Source organism: Pongo pygmaeus, chromosome 21 (genome assembly GCF_028885625.2).
Source record: "Pongo pygmaeus isolate AG05252 chromosome 21, NHGRI_mPonPyg2-v2.0_pri, whole genome shotgun sequence".
Lineage (NCBI taxonomy): Eukaryota > Metazoa > Chordata > Mammalia > Primates > Hominidae > Pongo > Pongo pygmaeus.
This window is the reverse complement of record NC_072394.2, coordinates 51,647,362-51,664,026: the sequence shown is the minus strand read 5'-3', so window position 1 is coordinate 51,664,026 and position 16,665 is coordinate 51,647,362. Positions and strand designations below refer to the sequence as shown.

General features: G+C 44.5%; 1 protein-coding gene across 6 annotated transcripts in view; it reads right to left on the bottom strand.

Moving 5' to 3' along the window:
* Window positions 1–15,265, bottom strand: part of CSE1L (chromosome segregation 1 like) — a 50,240-nt gene extending 34,975 nt beyond the window's left edge. For 2 of the 6 annotated variants that reach the window (XM_063659321.1, XM_063659325.1), the window contains exons 1-3: window positions 14,961–15,099; window positions 13,706–13,825; window positions 2,983–3,078 (exon numbers count right to left, since the gene is read on the bottom strand). In XM_063659321.1, the coding sequence (XP_063515391.1) occupies window positions 2,983–3,067 (85 nt within the window). In that variant the 5' untranslated portion in view covers window positions 3,068–3,078; window positions 13,706–13,825; window positions 14,961–15,099. Of the gene's footprint in view, window positions 1–2,982; window positions 3,079–13,705; window positions 13,830–14,960 lie in introns of all 6 variants that reach the window. The other 4 variants (XM_063659322.1, XM_063659324.1, XM_054467457.2 and 1 more) reach the window with 4 other exon arrangements.
* Between the last annotated feature and the right edge of the window lie 1,400 nt (window positions 15,266–16,665).

Genomic DNA, 16,665 nt, shown 5'->3' with positions numbered 1-16,665 from the left:
GGACAAGAGAGTGAAAGTCCGTCTCAAAAATAAATAAATAAATAATAATAATAATAATAATTTTTCCACTGGGCACGGTGACTCATGCCTGTAATCCCAGTACTTTTGGAGGCTGAGGTGGGTGGATCACAAGGTCAGGAGATGGAGACCATCCTGGCTAACACAGTGAAACCCTGTCTCTACTAAAAATACAAAAAAATTAGGCGGGTGTGGTGGCGGGCGCCTGTAGTCCCAGCTATTCGGGAGGCTGAGGCAGGAGAATGGCGTGGACCCGGGAGGCAGAGCTTGTAGTGAGCCGAGATGGTGCCACTGCACTCTAGCCCGGGCAACAGAGAGAGACTCCATCTCCAAAAAAAAAAAAAAAAAAAAAAATTTTTTAATAGCGTTGGCAATGGCTTTCTTTGAAAGTCTAAGAAGATTAAAGATTAGAGCCATTAACTTCCCTTTATCCAGGAACACATTACTTCTTTACACACTAATAAACTAATTTTCCCTCTCAGAAATCACAAAGACTTTTCTAGAATAGGGTAGATGCATTAACATGTTCATGATTCTAGTCATCATACGTAATATATAACACACATTCTCTTCCTCATGGAACCCTTCCAACATCCTCTATGAGCATGCACATTGGTAAGTTTTGAAGAAAACAGGTTAAGAGCATTTTAATATGGCCCATATCAAGGATCAATAACTGACTGCTCACAAGATATATCTGGCCCAGAAGTAGTTTGGCTTGCACTGTATATCAATTTTTTTTTTTTTTTTTTGAGATGAAGTCTCACTCTGTCACCTAGGCTGGAGTGCAGTTGGGCGATCTTGGCTCACTGCAACCTCCGCCTCCTGAGTTCAAGCAATTCTTGCGCCTCAGCCTCCCAAGTAGCTGGGATTACAGGCGCATGCTACCATGCCCGGCTAATTTTTGTATTTTTAGTAAAGACAGGGTTTCACCATGTTGGCCAGGGTGGTCTCAAACTCCTGACCTCAGGTGATCTGCCCTCCTGGGCCTCCCAAAGTGCTGGGATTACAGGCATGAGCAAATGTGCCTGGCCAATTTTTTTTTTCTTTTGAGACAGAGTCTTGCTCTGTCACCAGGCTGGAGTGCAGTGGCCTCGGTTAACTGCAACCTCCGCTTCCTGGATTCAAGCAATTCTCCTGCCTCAGCCTCCCAAGTACCTGGGACTACAGCCGTGCACCACCACGCCCAGCTAATTTTTGTATTTTTAGTAGAGACAGGGTTTCACCACATTGGCCAGGATGGTCTAGATCTCTTGACCTCGTGATCCGCCTGCCTTGGCTTCCCAAAATGCTGGGATTACAGGCGCGAGCAAATGCACCTGGCTTTTTTTTTTTAAGATAAGATTTCCCTCTGTCATCCAGGCTAGAGTGCACTGACATGATCATAACTCACTGCAGCTCCAACCTCTTGGGTATAAGTGAAGCTTTTGTCTCAGCCTCCCCAGTTGCTAGGACTACAGGCACACATCACCACACTTGGCTAATTTTTAAATTTTTTGTAGAGACAGGGTCTTGCTATGTTGCCCAGGCTGGTCTCGAACTCCTGGACTCAAGTGATCTTCCTGCCTTGGCCTCCCAAATTAATGGGATTAAAGGCGTGACCACCATCCCTGGCTGTGTTTCAAAATATATATATATTTTTTGGGACTACGTCTCACTCTGTCACCCAGGCTGGAGTGCAGTGGCACGATCTCAACTCACTGCAACCTCCGCCTCCTGGGTTCAAGCAATTCTCCTGCCTCAGCCTCTCGAGTAGCTGGGACTACAGGTGTGTGCCACCATGCCCGGCTAAGTTTTTGTATTTTTTAGTAGAGACGGGGTTTCACCATATTAGCCAGGATTGTCTTGATCTCCTGACCTCGTGATCCACCCACCTTGGCCTCCCAAAGTGCTGGGATTACAAGCGTGAGCCACCGCGCCTGGCCCCAAAATCTTTTGAAGTTACTTGCTAACATTTAAAAATGAGAGCACTTCATATAAATATCCTTATTTTTCAAGCAAAACTGGAAATCTGATCTTGCAAAACTAGTCTGAATCCCCAAAATTAGCTAGTTCCAAAAAGTACTTGCCACTTAATCAGGGCATGTATTCTCCTGATATTACCAGTCTCCACTTGGCCTATCTCCCTCATTTAACTTAACATCTGAGTCCTGTGAACACCTGAGTTCAAAATTTTAATTCTAAGTTTTTAATGGAATCTGGTCAGATTCAGGAAGGAAAAAAAAAAGCTCTAGGTCTTAAAATATATTAGTTAAATCAAACCCAACGGAAAATTAAGAGACAGTAACTGATTACTTGGTTTCATTCACTTAATCACTTTTTAGGCAATTACTCTCCTTTCTATGCCCTAATTGTTTTATCTCTAAAGCAGGAATTTTTTTTTTTTTTTGAGATGGAGTCTTGCTCTGTCGCCCAGGCTGTAGTGCAGTGGCGCAATCTCGGCTCACTGCAAGCTCTGCCTCTGGGGTTCATGCCATTCTCCTAACTCGGCCTCCTGAGTAGCTGGGACCACAGGCGCCCACCACCACGCCCGGCTAATTTTTTGTATTTTTAGTAGAGACGGGGTTTCACCATGTTAGCCAGGATGGTCTCCATCTCCTGACCTCGTGATCCGCCCGCCTCGGCCTCCCAAAGTTCTGGGATTACAGGTGTAAGCCACCACATCCGGCCTAAAGCAGGCATGTTTTAAGTGGGTATTTTGGAAAAGGTCAAAGACAAAGCATGTCAGTACTTTTTATCCCTAAACTAGTACTTTTTAATCCCAGAAGATGCCAAATAAAAGCTATTTTACTCAAAAAAGAAACAACACACCATGGTATAGCAGCTGTAACACTTATAAACTATGCTTGAGAACCCAAGTATGAATCTTTTTTTAAATATGTTTATAAGGAGGCAGATAATATATAGGTTTCTCTCACCTGTCCTGAAGGAATTAATCAACCAAAAAACGTTTATTTTCTTTACCTGGACGTCGGATGGCAGGATCAGGATCAAGCGTTTTCTTTAAATATTCTGTTAGTGTTTGCAAATTTGCATCGCTGAGTTCCATTGCTATAGGATCTAAAATATAAAATGAAGTTTGGGTAACTGGTCACTTGCGGAAAAAGTGATTTACATTTTAAAAAACCCATTTATATTATGGGTCTTTCTCTCTGAAAGTCATCCATCTGTTGTTTTTTATATGGGCAGTAAACCTGACTCTGAGACAAGAGTCCAGCAAATGAGATGTGCCTTTTTCCCCCAAAACAATAGTGAGACAATTTTGTGATAAGGGAGATGAAAAAAAATCCCAAAATTTCAAAAAGGTAGTCATAGAAAAAAAAGCTGAAGGACTGCTCGAAGTCACCAAGAAGTTTATAGGATTTAATACTATGGGAAAGGGCTAATAAAGGTTAAGAAAAAAAAAATCACTGGAGGAACTTATTAAAGAAGCCCCATAAGGAGCCCGGGCACAGTGGCTCAGGCCTGTAAATCCCGACACTTTGGGAGGCTGAGGTGGGTGAATTGCTTGAGCTCAGGAGTTAGAGACCAGCCTGTCAACAGGGCGAGACCCCGTCTCTACCAAAACTACAAAAAAATTGAAGCCGGGGATGGTGGCTCATGCCTGTAATCCCAGCACTTTGGGAGGCTGAGGCAGGCGGATCACCTGAGGTCAAGAATTTGAGACCAGCCTGGTCAACATGGTAAAATCCCGTCTCTACTAAAAATACAAAAATTAGCTGGACATGGTGGCAGGACCTGTAATCTCAGCTACTTGGGAGGCTGAGGCAGGAGAATCGCTTGAACCCGGGAGGCAAAGGTTTCAGTGAGCTCAGATTGCACCATAGCACTGCAGCCTGGGCGATAAGAGCAAAACTCCGTCTCAAAACAAACAAACCAACCAACCCAAAAAATTAGCCAGGCATGGTAGTGGGTGCCTTCAGTCCCAGCTACTCGGAAGGCTGAGGTGGGAAGATGTCTTGAGCCTGGGGGCAGAGGTTGCAGTGAGCTGAGATGGTGCCACTGCACTCCAACTTGGGTGACGGAGCAAGACCTGTCTTAAAAAAAAAAAAGCCCCACAATGAGAAATTAAAATTTTAAACAGCAAATAAATATCCCACATAAAGTTCTGAGATTAAAGAAACAAGAAATTCCTTCATGTACAACATGTAATCGCAAATACTACAAACAATGTGCTAAGAATTTGCATCTAGGGAGATAAATCTAGAGTTCAGAAGATGACAGCTAAGATTATGATTCTAGAAGTTTTCATATTTAAAGCTTAAACAAAACTAAATCACAGAATATGCTTATAACTGACCAAAAAACTTCACATCTAACAGATGACAAATTAAAAAAAAATTTTTGTAGAGACAGGGTCTCACAATGGTGCCCAGGCTGGTCTCAAACTCCTGGACTCAAGTGATCCTCCTGCCTTGGCCTCCCAGTGTGCTAGGATTACAGGCGTGAGCCACCGTGCCTAGCCCACAAATTGTAAGCTAACTAAACGGCCTACGTCGATTTAACTAGTAACAACATAGGCTAAGAAATACACAGTTCAAGAGATTTATTGTACAACAAAGTGACTACAATAATGTATTGTACACTTGAAAATTACTGGGTATATTTTAAGTGCTTTCACCACACACACACACACACACACACAAACAAAGCGTGTGAAGTGTGAAGTTATATGTTAATTAGCTTGATTTAGCCATTATACAATATATATATATTTCAAAACATGCATACTACAAATATATACAATTTTGTCAATTAAAAATGGCAAAAAAAAAAAAGAGTCTGAACCCACCCAATTAAAAGGAAAATGAAAAAAACACACAGAAACAGCACATACACAGAGTACAAGTGTCAGATGTGCATGATTACCAACAGACCACAAATCCTGGGAATCTTATCAATTGAGCTTTATGGTCTCCAACTTGTTGGTGAGATGATAAAATTAGGTGCAAACTGAGGGAACTTTTTGGGGGTGACAGAGTATTCTAAAATTGGACTGTGGTGACACATGCATAACCTACATAAATTTACTAACATTTCCCAAATAGTTCACTTAAAATGGATAAATCTTATAGTACATAAATTGTACTTCAATAAAGCTATTTTAGGCCGGGCGCAGTGGCTCACGCCTGTAATCCCAGCACTTTGGGAGGCTGAGGGGGTGGATCACCTGAGGTCAGGAGTTTGAGACCAGCCTGGCCAACATGGTGAATCCTGTCTCTACTAAAAATACAAAATCAGCCGGGCGTGGTGGCATGCACCTGTAATCCCAGTTACTTGGGTGGCTGAGGCAGGAGAATCACTTGAAACTGGAGGCAGTAGCTGCAGTGAACCAAGATTGTGCCACTGCACTCCAGCCTCAGAGTGAGACTCTGTCTCAAAAAAAAAAAAAAAAAAAAAAAGCGATTTTAGAAAACTCCACTTATGCTTAGATCCCATTAGGCAGCTTTTAGATATATAGCCACATGTAGATGGGAAAGTGGAGCCCTTTCAGGGAAATCATGCACCAAATTAACCAGAGGCTTCTATGAAAAAGAAGAAAAAAATTAAACACACAATTTTTGTAAAATGTAAAAAAAGGTCAGTGGAAAAAGTTCAAGGATATCATAATTCAAATTATGCAAAAAAAAAACTTCACATATAGAAGAAAACAAAAAACACACTCCAAAATGTAGAACAGTGATAACATCTAAGTGATAGATATAAGGAGAGTTTTATTCTCTTCATACTTTTCTAATCTTACAATCACATATCTATTATACATTTACAGTCAGGAATTTTAAAAATTTTATTATTTTTTCAGACAGAGTCTTGCTCTGTGGCCCAGGCTGGACTGCAGGGGCATGATCATAGCTCACCACAGCCTCAACCTCCAGGGCTCAAGCCCCAACCTCCCACCTCAGCCTCTTGAGTAGCTGGGACTACAGGCACAATCAACCATGCCTGGCTAATTTTTGTATTTTTTGTAGAGATGGAGTATCACCGTATTGTGCAGGCTGGTCTTGAACTCCTGACCTCAAGCAATTTTCCTGCCTCAGCATCCCAAGACACTGGGATTACAGGCATGAGCCACCACACCGGGACCCGTTTATTTTTAAAATGTCTATGACAATATGCAATCAAGTTCCTGTCCTAGAAGGAGCTTCTGTAATAGTTCGGAAGACAAGACACAACTGAAATGCCAAGTACAGGCCTATATACCCTTTACTAAAGTGATGAAATCCAAAAATCAAAAAACTTAAAAGTTTGTTTTTTAACAAGTTTGTGGCAAACTCACTTGGCAGCAAAACCAGCCTGAACTGCCTGAGGCTATCAACATAGATTTATCTCACGTAGTATGCAAATTTGTTTCACTAAAGAAATATCAATACGTTTGATTACAGGGTGCTATCCCAAGCCCCACTGGGGATGTTGTGTAATCCACAGTACATGCATCCAAAAAAAATCCCAAATTCTGAAACATTTGTCCTCTGAAGTGCCAAATGAATCACAAAGACAGCACCTTAAATGTTAGAAAGTTAAGAAGGGAGTCACGGGGTTATGCGGCCATCCAAGAGTTTCCCAGAGCCTGAGCCTTGAGCCGAACCTTGAAAAATATGTATATCTGAATAGGCAAAGTAGGATGAGGGCGCATCTGCCAAAATGAATTGTGAGAGCAAAGTAACAGAGATGGGAAGAGAGAATAGTGGACTAGGAGATCAAGACCAGATCATATAGGTTCCTCCATACTTGGCTGAAGAGTGCCATGATTTAATGTATGGGGAAGCCATGAAGGTTTTCTTAAGTGGGTAAAAATGTAATGAAAGTGGAGTAGAGGACCTTTGGGCTGGTAATGGTTTGCAGAATGGGGGAAGAGTCACATGTATGAACCAGGCACACGATGCTAGATGTTTTCACAGGCTTCATATCATTTATTCCACACAATGATTTTACATACAAAGAAGGGCACTCAGGTTGACTAAGTCATATATGGTTAATAAATAAATAAAGATCAGATTTAAATCAGTCTAACTCCATAGGTCTACTCTCTTTCTATTACCCAAGGCTGCCTCTTAGGTGGAAATGACAGACGGCTGACCAAGAGTGAAAGCACTCACAACACAATAGAAAGGCTGATGTGAAAAGAGGGCAGCCAGGGGACAACTGAGCGGCGGGGAGCCAGAAAATAAGAAAATATTATCTAATGCTGTGCTTATGCAGGGCACTCCCCAACAGCCAGAAACCCCAACCTTCTAAAGAGAATTATCTGTATTCTACATGCTGCAGTCCTTCCCCTTAATTAGAAAATGTGTTTATCACAGGAAGCTAATGTTCTGACTGACTGAGTAGATCCCACCACCTACCTAATCACTCCCTCTAATCCAGGTGTACCACTCTATAGGTGTGAAAATCAAGTCCCATTAAACCACACATACAATCTATTGAGAGGCTATACTCTTTAGGGTTTTTTATATCACAAATTTGGAAAATGCTACACATTATATCCTGCCCCACTTTGGAGATTCACAATACAAAGCACTTTAAACTCACAAAGTTACCGGTTTACATCAATTAATCCAGAGTCTCCACTGGTGGGAGGCTGAGGCAGACGGATCGCTTGAACCCAGGAGTTCAAGACTTGCCTGAGCAACATGGCAAAACCCCATCTCTACTAAAAATACAAAAAACTAGCTGGGTGTGGTGGTGTGGCCCTGTAGTCCTAGCTACTTGGGAGGCTGAGGTGGGAGGATTGCCCAGTCTCTCCCATTATTTGGCTATAGAACCCCTTTTCAATAGAACACACTTTGGAAAGCAATGATTTAATACATTTATTTTCCTATTCCTTTTTTCTGTGTTGAAATGGTGGATCGGTTATGAAATCATGAAAGTTTGGGCCAGGTGTGGTGGCTCACACCTATAATCCCACCACTCTGGGATGCTGAGAGGGGCAGATTACCTGAGGTCAGGAGTTTGAGACCAGCCTGGACAACACGGTGAAACCCCGTCTCTACTAAAAATTAGCCGTGCATGGTAGCACATGCCTGTAATCCCAGCTACTTGGGAGGCTGAGGCAGGAGAATTGCTTGAACCCGGGAGGCAGAGGTTGCAATGAGGCGAGATTGCGCCATTGCACTCCAGCCTGGGCAACAAGAGAGAAACTCAGTCTCAAAAAAAAAAAAAAAAAAGCTAGTTTGCTGTGTCAAGTTAAATCATTAACATCAGTGTATCTGAGTTAAAGGAAATTGGCCTTTCTTTGCCATATGCAAATTTATTCTACCTTTGGGGATTCATGCAAGGCAGATTGTTAGCAACTCGGGCGGGGAGGGTGCAAGGGGAGATTTACAGATCTATTTTGTCTTTTTTTTTTTTTAAAGAGACAGGGGGTCTCATTGTATTGTCCAGATTGGATTCTAACTCCTGAGCTCAAGCAATCCTCCTGCCTCAGCCTCTGGAATAGCTGGGACTACAGGCATATGCCACCACACAGGGCTTACTTTCTTGATTTTTAAATACACTTCTTAATAAATCTGCATTTCACTTTCTTCATTATGTTTCTCTAGCATTTGTATATTTCTCAACTGAAACTCCTCATAATTACTTGTATTAAACACTCAAACTCCTGGCCAGGTGTGGTGGCTGACACCTGTTAGCCCAGCATTTTGGGAGGCCAAGCCAGATGGATTGCTTCAGCTGGCTTGAGACCAGCCTAGGCTAACACAGCAAGACCCTGTCTCTACTAAATATACAAAAAATTAGCCAGGTGTGATGGCACACACCTGTAGATCCAGCAAGTTGAGAATGCTGTGAGTTGTGATCAGGCCACTGCACTACAGACTGGGCAATGGGAGTGAGACCCTATCTCCAAAACAACCACCACCACCACCACAACCAAATCCCTTACCACAGCAGAGTCTAAGCAATCTGGTATCTATTGACCTCATCTCCTACCTCCTCCTGGCTCTTGCTACATTCGAGGCACAAAAGCCTTCTGTTCTACAAATTGGCCACAAGAGTTCTCCCTGACCATAATAATGCTCATCCTCTAATTTGATAATGGACACCATTCAGCACTCAGACCACTGTCAACTCTTCAAAAAGGCCTTCTACGATTACCATCTACATCATCCTTGTTTTACTGTGTTAGCAATTACCCTCATTTGAAATAATCTTCAACTTCTTTGTCGTCTCATACACACACTAGACTGCAAGCTCCTGAGGGCAGAGACTTTTGTCTGTATGCTCAGGATCTTCAGCATTACCTGGCACACAGTACATATTTAGTAAGCATTTGTTGTAAGAACTAAAGTACAAGTCACAACATGTCAGTTACCCAGCAAAACATGAGTTTCCAGTCAAGACTGGAGACTATTCCTTCAGATCAATCATTAGCAGCCCCAACATAATGTGGGAACTCGGTTGCATGAATGTCAGATGAACAAATGACCAACTTAACTGCCACAATTAAATTTGTTTATTCAAAAGTACTTCAAGAAAGTGAATTTTTAGATTTGTTCTGGCCTGGCAGAATGGCTCATGCCTGTAATCCCAGCGCTTTGGAAGGCCGAGGCGGAAGGATCACTTGAGGCTAGGATTTCAAGACCAGCGTGGGCAACATAGTGAGACCCTGTCTCTACAATAAATAAAAAAAATTAGTCAGGCATGGTGGCGAGCACTTGTAGTCTCAGCTGCTCTGGAGGCTGAGGCAGAAGGACTGGTTAAGCCCAGAATTTTAAGGCTGCAGTGAGCTATGATCATGCCATTGCATTCTAATCTGGGCAACAGAGTGAGACTCTGTCTCTGAAAAAAGGTAAGATTTATCCTGTATTACCTGTTCAAACATGCCAGTGATTTTACTTTTGTTTCAGGGTTCTGTACTTACCGTTCCCTCTGCCTGCAGAGCTCTGCCCATGGAAAGCTACAAGGTTCGCACTGCCCACTTCATTCTCACTCACTGCAGCCCCCGCCTCCCAGGTTCAAGCAATTCTCCTGCCTCAACCTCCCAAGTAGCTGGGACTACAGGTGCGTGCCACCACGCCCAGCTGAGTTTTGTACTTACAGTAGAGATGCAGTTTCACCGTGTTGGCCAGGCTAATCTCAAACTCTTGACCTCAGGTGATCTGCCCGCCTCTGCCTCCCAAAGTGCTGGGATTACAGGCATGAGCCACCATGCCCGGCCTGGAAGGACTCTTTCCAAATGTCATCTTTTTTTCAGAGATGCCTTGCTGCACCATCCTATCTAAAAGAGCGTTCACCTCAGTTACTCTCCATGCCCTTACTCTACTATTTTCCAAGTAAATTTTATCAGGCATGTTAATTTCTTTTGTCATTTACTGTGTTTCTCTCTTCACTAGATTATAAACTCCATTGTTAGTAGGGACTTTGTGCTTTGTTCACTGCTCTCTCCCTAGAGCCTGACAATAGTGATGAGCACCCATTATATATTTGTTGTACTATTTTAAAAAGCTAGATACCTTTGATGTTTCCATCAAAAATATTATTCTTCATTTTTATTTTGGTTGGTTGACTGTGTCAAACAGAAAGAGGTGCACACCACCTTTTAGATTCTAAAACCACAACAGGCTGAGCAAGGTGGCTCACTTCTGTAATCCCAGCACTTTGGGAGGTGGAGATGGGACGATCGCTTGACCCCAAGGACCGTTCAAGACCAGACTTGGCAACAATAGTGAGATTCTGTCTCTACAAAAAATTTAAAAAATTAGCTGGGCTCAGGCCAGGAGCGGTGGCTCACGTCTGTAATCCCAGCACTTTGGGAGGCCGAGGCAGGCAGATCACCTGAGGTCAGGAGTTCGAGACCAGCCTGACCAATGTGATGAAACCCCGTCTCTACTAAAAATACAAAAAAAAAAAAAAATTAGCCGGGTGTGGTGGCATGCACCTGTAATCTCAGCTACTCAGGAGGCTGAGACAGGAGAACTGCTTGAACCCGGGAGGCAGAGGTTTCAATAAGCCAAGATTGCACCATTGCACTCTAGCTCTAGCCTGGGCAACAAAAGTGAAACTCCATCTCAAAAAAACAAAAAAAAAAAATTAGCTGGGCTTGGTGATACCCTCCTGTGGTCCTAGCTACTAGGGAAGTTGAGGCAGGAGGACTGCTTGAGCCCGGGAGGTCTAGGCTGCAATAAGCTGAGGTCTTGCCACTGCAGTCCAGTCTGGGTGACTGAGTGAAACCCTGTCTCCAAAAATAAAATAAAATAAAATAAAATAAAATAAAAATAAACAAAACCACATAATAGAATGAAACCTAAAATGATGAAGTTGAGATGCTAGGGTAGGACTATTTTTAAGTTTTAAAAAAAGTGAGGGGTTATATAAATATGCATGTTATAATCCCTCAAAATTAAAATACTACATAGATCCCAGAATCTTAATATTCTTTTTTGAGACAGGGTCTGGGTCTGTTACTTAGGCTGGAGAAATGCAGTGGTATAATTCTGGCCCACTGAAACCTTGCCTCCTGGGCTCAAGCCATCCTCCTACTTCAACCTCCCAAGTAGCTAGGACTACAGGCACACACCACCACACCTGGCTAATTTTTGTGTTGTTTCTGTAGACGGCGTTCCCATGTTGCCCAGGCTGGTCTGGAACTCCTGAGCTCAAGTGATCCGCCCACCTTGGCCTTTCAAAGTTTATTCTCTGGGAATATTCTTCAAGGAACTATTTGTCAACAAATCCTTTTTATATCGCCTTGCAGATACAGTCTATAAAACCGAATTCTAAGCTTATCCTTGATTTGAGAAAATAAGAGAAATCAGGGACTTTTAGAGAACATTTTACAGGTATTCATAATTATCAACAAGATCAAGCTCTAATTATCTTACGCGACCACAAGTAAAGGTACTTTGACACTCTGAAATATTAGCAATATATAAATGCAAAAAGTGTTACTGATCTAAAAATGACTCAAACTAGAAACAAAAAATTCATTTTGGTCAGGTAGGGTGGCTCATGCCTGTAATCCCAGCTCTTTGGGAGGCCAAGGTAAGCAGATTGGTTGAGTCCAGGAGTTTGAGACCAACCTGGGCAACATGGTTCTGAAACCCCATCTCTACAAAAAAAATATAAAAGTTAGTTGAGTGTGGTGGTGCACGCCTGTAGTCCTAGCTACTTGGGAGGCTGAGGTAGGCGGATAGACTGAGCCCGGGTCAGCCCAGGCAACACAGTGAGATGGTGTCTCAAAAAAAAAAAAAAGGGAGGGAGAAGAGAAGAATTCATTTTTATCACCTTTAAATGAGGGGGTGATACTTTTCTTTCTCCACGGAACTATCTTTGGAAATCTCTACCAATACACAATTAAAAAATTTAAAAAAGCATCACAATAAATCAGTTATGACAGATATCTAAATTTCCAAGTTCTTCTTCTTGAATGAATGGCCAGACCTAAGTCTAGCATCTTCCCACAGGCCCTCAGTTACAGGTGGAGATTTCTGGAATAAAAGCTTTGCTTTCCAAAGCCATCTCACAGACATCTGTGACATAAGCTGATCCAAGATGTCTGCCTTTTTCTTAGATATGTCCTCAACACATTAGAGAACCATTCCTGAGGCCTTACATTTGGGAAGAGGGAAAGATCCAATGAATGAAAACTATCTGGCACCCACATATGAAGAACATATCCCAACACCTCAACCTACCCTCTGCTTTCTAACCATAGGAACATAGCACTTAGAATCAAATCCAAACTCTTTACATTGCCTACAAAGCCTTCTATGATCCAGGTCCTGGATACTTCTCCCTTCTTCACATAACACTCTAGGAACCTAAGATATTCCTTAAATATTTCAATATTCCAAGCCGGTTCCTGTCCTTGAGCCTTGAGCCTTCTATTCCCTCTACCTGGAATTTCTGCCGCTCACCTTTTAATGGCTGGTCTCTACCCAAATGTCACCTCTTCAGAAAAGCCTTCTTCACCTGTCACATAATTCTGTCACTATCTGAAATTATCTAATGTTTTTTCTTTCACCCACAAGAATACATGGTCCTCAAGGGAAGGGACCTTGTCCATTTTTGTTTTTTCACTATATTCCCAGACATTAAGTGGCTGCTCAATAAAGTTATTAAATGAATAAAGAAACAAATTAATTCCAAAACTAGGGCACTGCTCTTGCATCCATCCAATCCTGTCCCAGACCCCAACCAGCAGAAGTAATCAGAAGGGGAGAGAGACTTCCCTTGCACTGATGGTAAGAAGTGGAAGATAAAGGGTTGTAGGAGGGGAGAGACTAGGTCCATTAGGATCCTCTGAAAGCATGCCAAAAAAAAAAAAAAAAGAGACACACACAAAGAAAGGCCAAAGATCTGACTATGTGGGCCCAAGGTGAGGAGAAAAAGAGCAACTGGTGGAATCCAAGACTAAAGGGTCCCCTTCTGTGTCTCCAAGGAAGAATACTTGTGCATCTACCACGTGGCAAGCACAGGTGGGATGGCACCCACCAGGCAGAGAGAAGTAAGCAACACAGACAAGGTCCTTGCTCTCAAACAGCTTACATTCTAGCAGTTGAGAAAGATAACAAACAAGTAAGCAATAAGTAATTGTTAGTAAATGCTATGAAGTAACTAAAACCAGGTGATGTTGATGGAGAGCCATGGGAGAAAGGTCCTAGAGAGGTTGATTAGGCAGCCTGATCAACATGGTGAAACCCCGTCTCTAATAAAAATACAAAAATTAGCCGGGTGTGGTGGCGCGTACCTGTAGTCTCAGCTATTCGGGAGGCTGAGGCAGGAGAATCGCTTGAATCCGGGAGGCGGAGGTTGCAGTGAGTCGAGATCGCGCCACTGCACTCCAGCCTGGGAGGCAGAGCGAGACTTTCTTTCTCTCAAAAAAAAAAAAAAAGAAAAAGAAAACAAAGGAAGAGGTTGGTTAGGGGAGGCCTAAGGATAGGGAAACTTGGGAGAGGGGGCCTGCCTTGCAAAAATGATGTTGGTACTTCCCCAGCAAACAAAAGGCACGTGCAAATAATTTTAAATCGGAATAAGCCTGGAATATGGAAGAAACAGAAAGCCACACTGGCTAAGGAGAAAGATGGGTGGGAGAGATGAATAAACAACCGTCAGCTCCCAGGGAACCTTTGTTAAACCACGGTAAATAACTCAGCGCATCCTCAAAGCCACTTTACGAGGTAGATTCTGTTATTAATCCCATTTTGCAGCTAAGGAAATGGAGGCTCAGTGAGATAAGGTGCCCAGCCTCAAGTTACACCCCTAAAGAGAGGCTACGTCTGGAATGAACCCAGGCGATCTAATTCCAAAGTCTATGCTCCGAACCACCACAGCACAGAGTTTCTCCCAAAATGAGGGAACCCCCTCGTTACAGGGGATTTCTATGTCCCGGGTGTACAGACTAGAATTCTCACAAACAATTCAGCAAAGTGAGATCACGATGCCCGTTTTACAGTCAAGGATTCAAGTACAGAGGTTAGAGAAGGATGAGTTCGGGGGCTTCACTAGAGTTAGGGCAAGGGGCGACGCGCGGCAGCCGCAACTCCACGCGCCCGCAGTCCCCGCCCGGGCAGGCCTCGCCGCCGCACACCCAGCTCGCGCGGCTGGCAGCCCCCGTCGCAGAGAATGGACACGCGAGCGCGACCAATAAGGAGCGGCCTTCCCGAGCGGAGAGGCGGCCGCGCAGCCAATCAGCGCCGTGATGGAGAGGAAAGGGCGGACAATCCGCAGGCTCGCGTTAGGCCGCGCCTCAGTTGCCCTCACCCTTCACAGGCCCTGGGGCCACCGGGCCTGGGCCAGAGACCTAGGACGCCGCGAGGCGCGGCAAGCGCTGCCTAGGGAAGACGAAGACCTTGCCTGAGAGCACCGCCCGAGCCCACATTCCGCTCTCGCCCAGAGGCCCGGTTCTCACTCCCTAGCGCTCGTTAGTACCGGGAGCGCCTCATCCCTTCCTCAGCGGGGCCCCAAGAGCCACTCTGGTAGGCCGTGCACACCCCGCGCCTCACCTCGTGGGGATACAGAAACGGAGGAGGGAACCCCAGCCGCGGACCGTAGCTGGCACTACCCGCTCCTGCCGCCGCTCCGCCTCACATTCAAACCCCGGCAAAATGGCGCGACAGCGAGCCTGAGCCCAGAGCGCATGCGCGAGCGGCCCGCTGCAGGGGGCGGGGCCAGAAATGCTCTGGCCCCACCCAAGTCCGAAGGGCCAATCGGGGCCCCGCTCTGTTTCTGCGCTGGTGTCACAAGTGACAATGCTCTTTGGCTCTGACCATGTCAGCAGGCTTCACGGGTCCGTTTTCCAAAGAGGAACACAGATACAGCGAGCGGCTGCTGGCTTGTGACCTATTTTGATGTCAGGGCTTGGCACGTAGGAGGTGTTCGATGTTGACCGATCCAAGGTCATGCACATAGGGTCTAAGACGGAAGAGAACTTCCTGCCCCTCTTGGAGCTTCTATTTTAGAGGGAGACACGGCCAGACAGGTCTCGAACTCCTGGCCTCAAGTGACCCGCACACCTTGGCCTCCCCAAATGCTGGGATTCCAGGCGTGAGCCCCCGCGCCTGGCCTGGTATGTAAGTTTTGGTACTCTTACTACAGCCCACAAACCGTATGGGATCTGGCCCCTGCCAGCCTGCCTGCTCTCATCACCTTCCGCTTCCCTCCTCTCCTCACCCTCACTCCGCTCCGCCACCCCACCTTCTTCCTGTTCCTCTAAGCTCCAAGCTTATTTCCACTTTAGAGCATTTATACTTGCTGTTCCCTGTGCTGGGATGTTCTAGATTCCTGAATGATTGGCTCCTTCTTTACATTTAGGTTCCAGCTCAAATGTCACCTCTACAAAGAGGCCTATCTGAAATTGCCCACTCACCACCACCCAGCACACAAATTAGGGTTGCCAGGTTTAGCAAATAAAATGCAGGCTGCCCAGGTCAATGTAAATTTTAGAAAAAAATTTATAATTTTCTAGTATAAATACTGTATAGGACATATTTATACTTAAAAATCATGCATTGCTTATCTGAAATTCACATTGAACTGGGTGCCCAGTATTTGATCTGGTAACCCTGGTTCCATGATATCATTATGGTATTTATCACTCTCCAACTAATTGTCTCTTCTTTATTTTGTTCCTCTTTCCGCCTCTCCCCTCCTAAACCCCTGCCCTCCTCCCCCGATCCATAACCTAAGGGATTCTATACAGCAAGGGCTTTTCTTTTCTTTTTTTTTTTTTTTGTAGACAGAGTCTTGCTCTGTCGCCCAGGCTGGAGGGCTGGAGTGCAGTGGCGCGATCACGGCCGACTGCAACCTCTGCCTCCCAGGTTCAAGCGATTCTCCTGACTCAGCCTCCCAAGTAGCTGGGACTACAGGTGCCCACCACCACGCCCCGCTAATTTTTGTATTTTTAGTAGAGACAGGGTTTCACCATATTGGCCAGGCTGGTCTTGAACTCCTGACCTTGTGATCCGCCAGCCTTGGCCTCCCAAAGTGCTGAGATTACAGGCGTGAGCCACCGCACCTGGCCAGGGCTTTTTTTTTTTTTCTTTTAAGAGACAGGGTCTTGCTCTGTCACCCAGGCTGCAGTGCAATGGCACAATCATAGCTCATTGCAGCCTCGACCTCCTAGGCTAAAGCAATCCTCCCACCTCAGCCTCCTGAGTAGCTAGGACTACAGGCGCCTGCCACCACACCTGGCTAATTTTGAATTTTTTT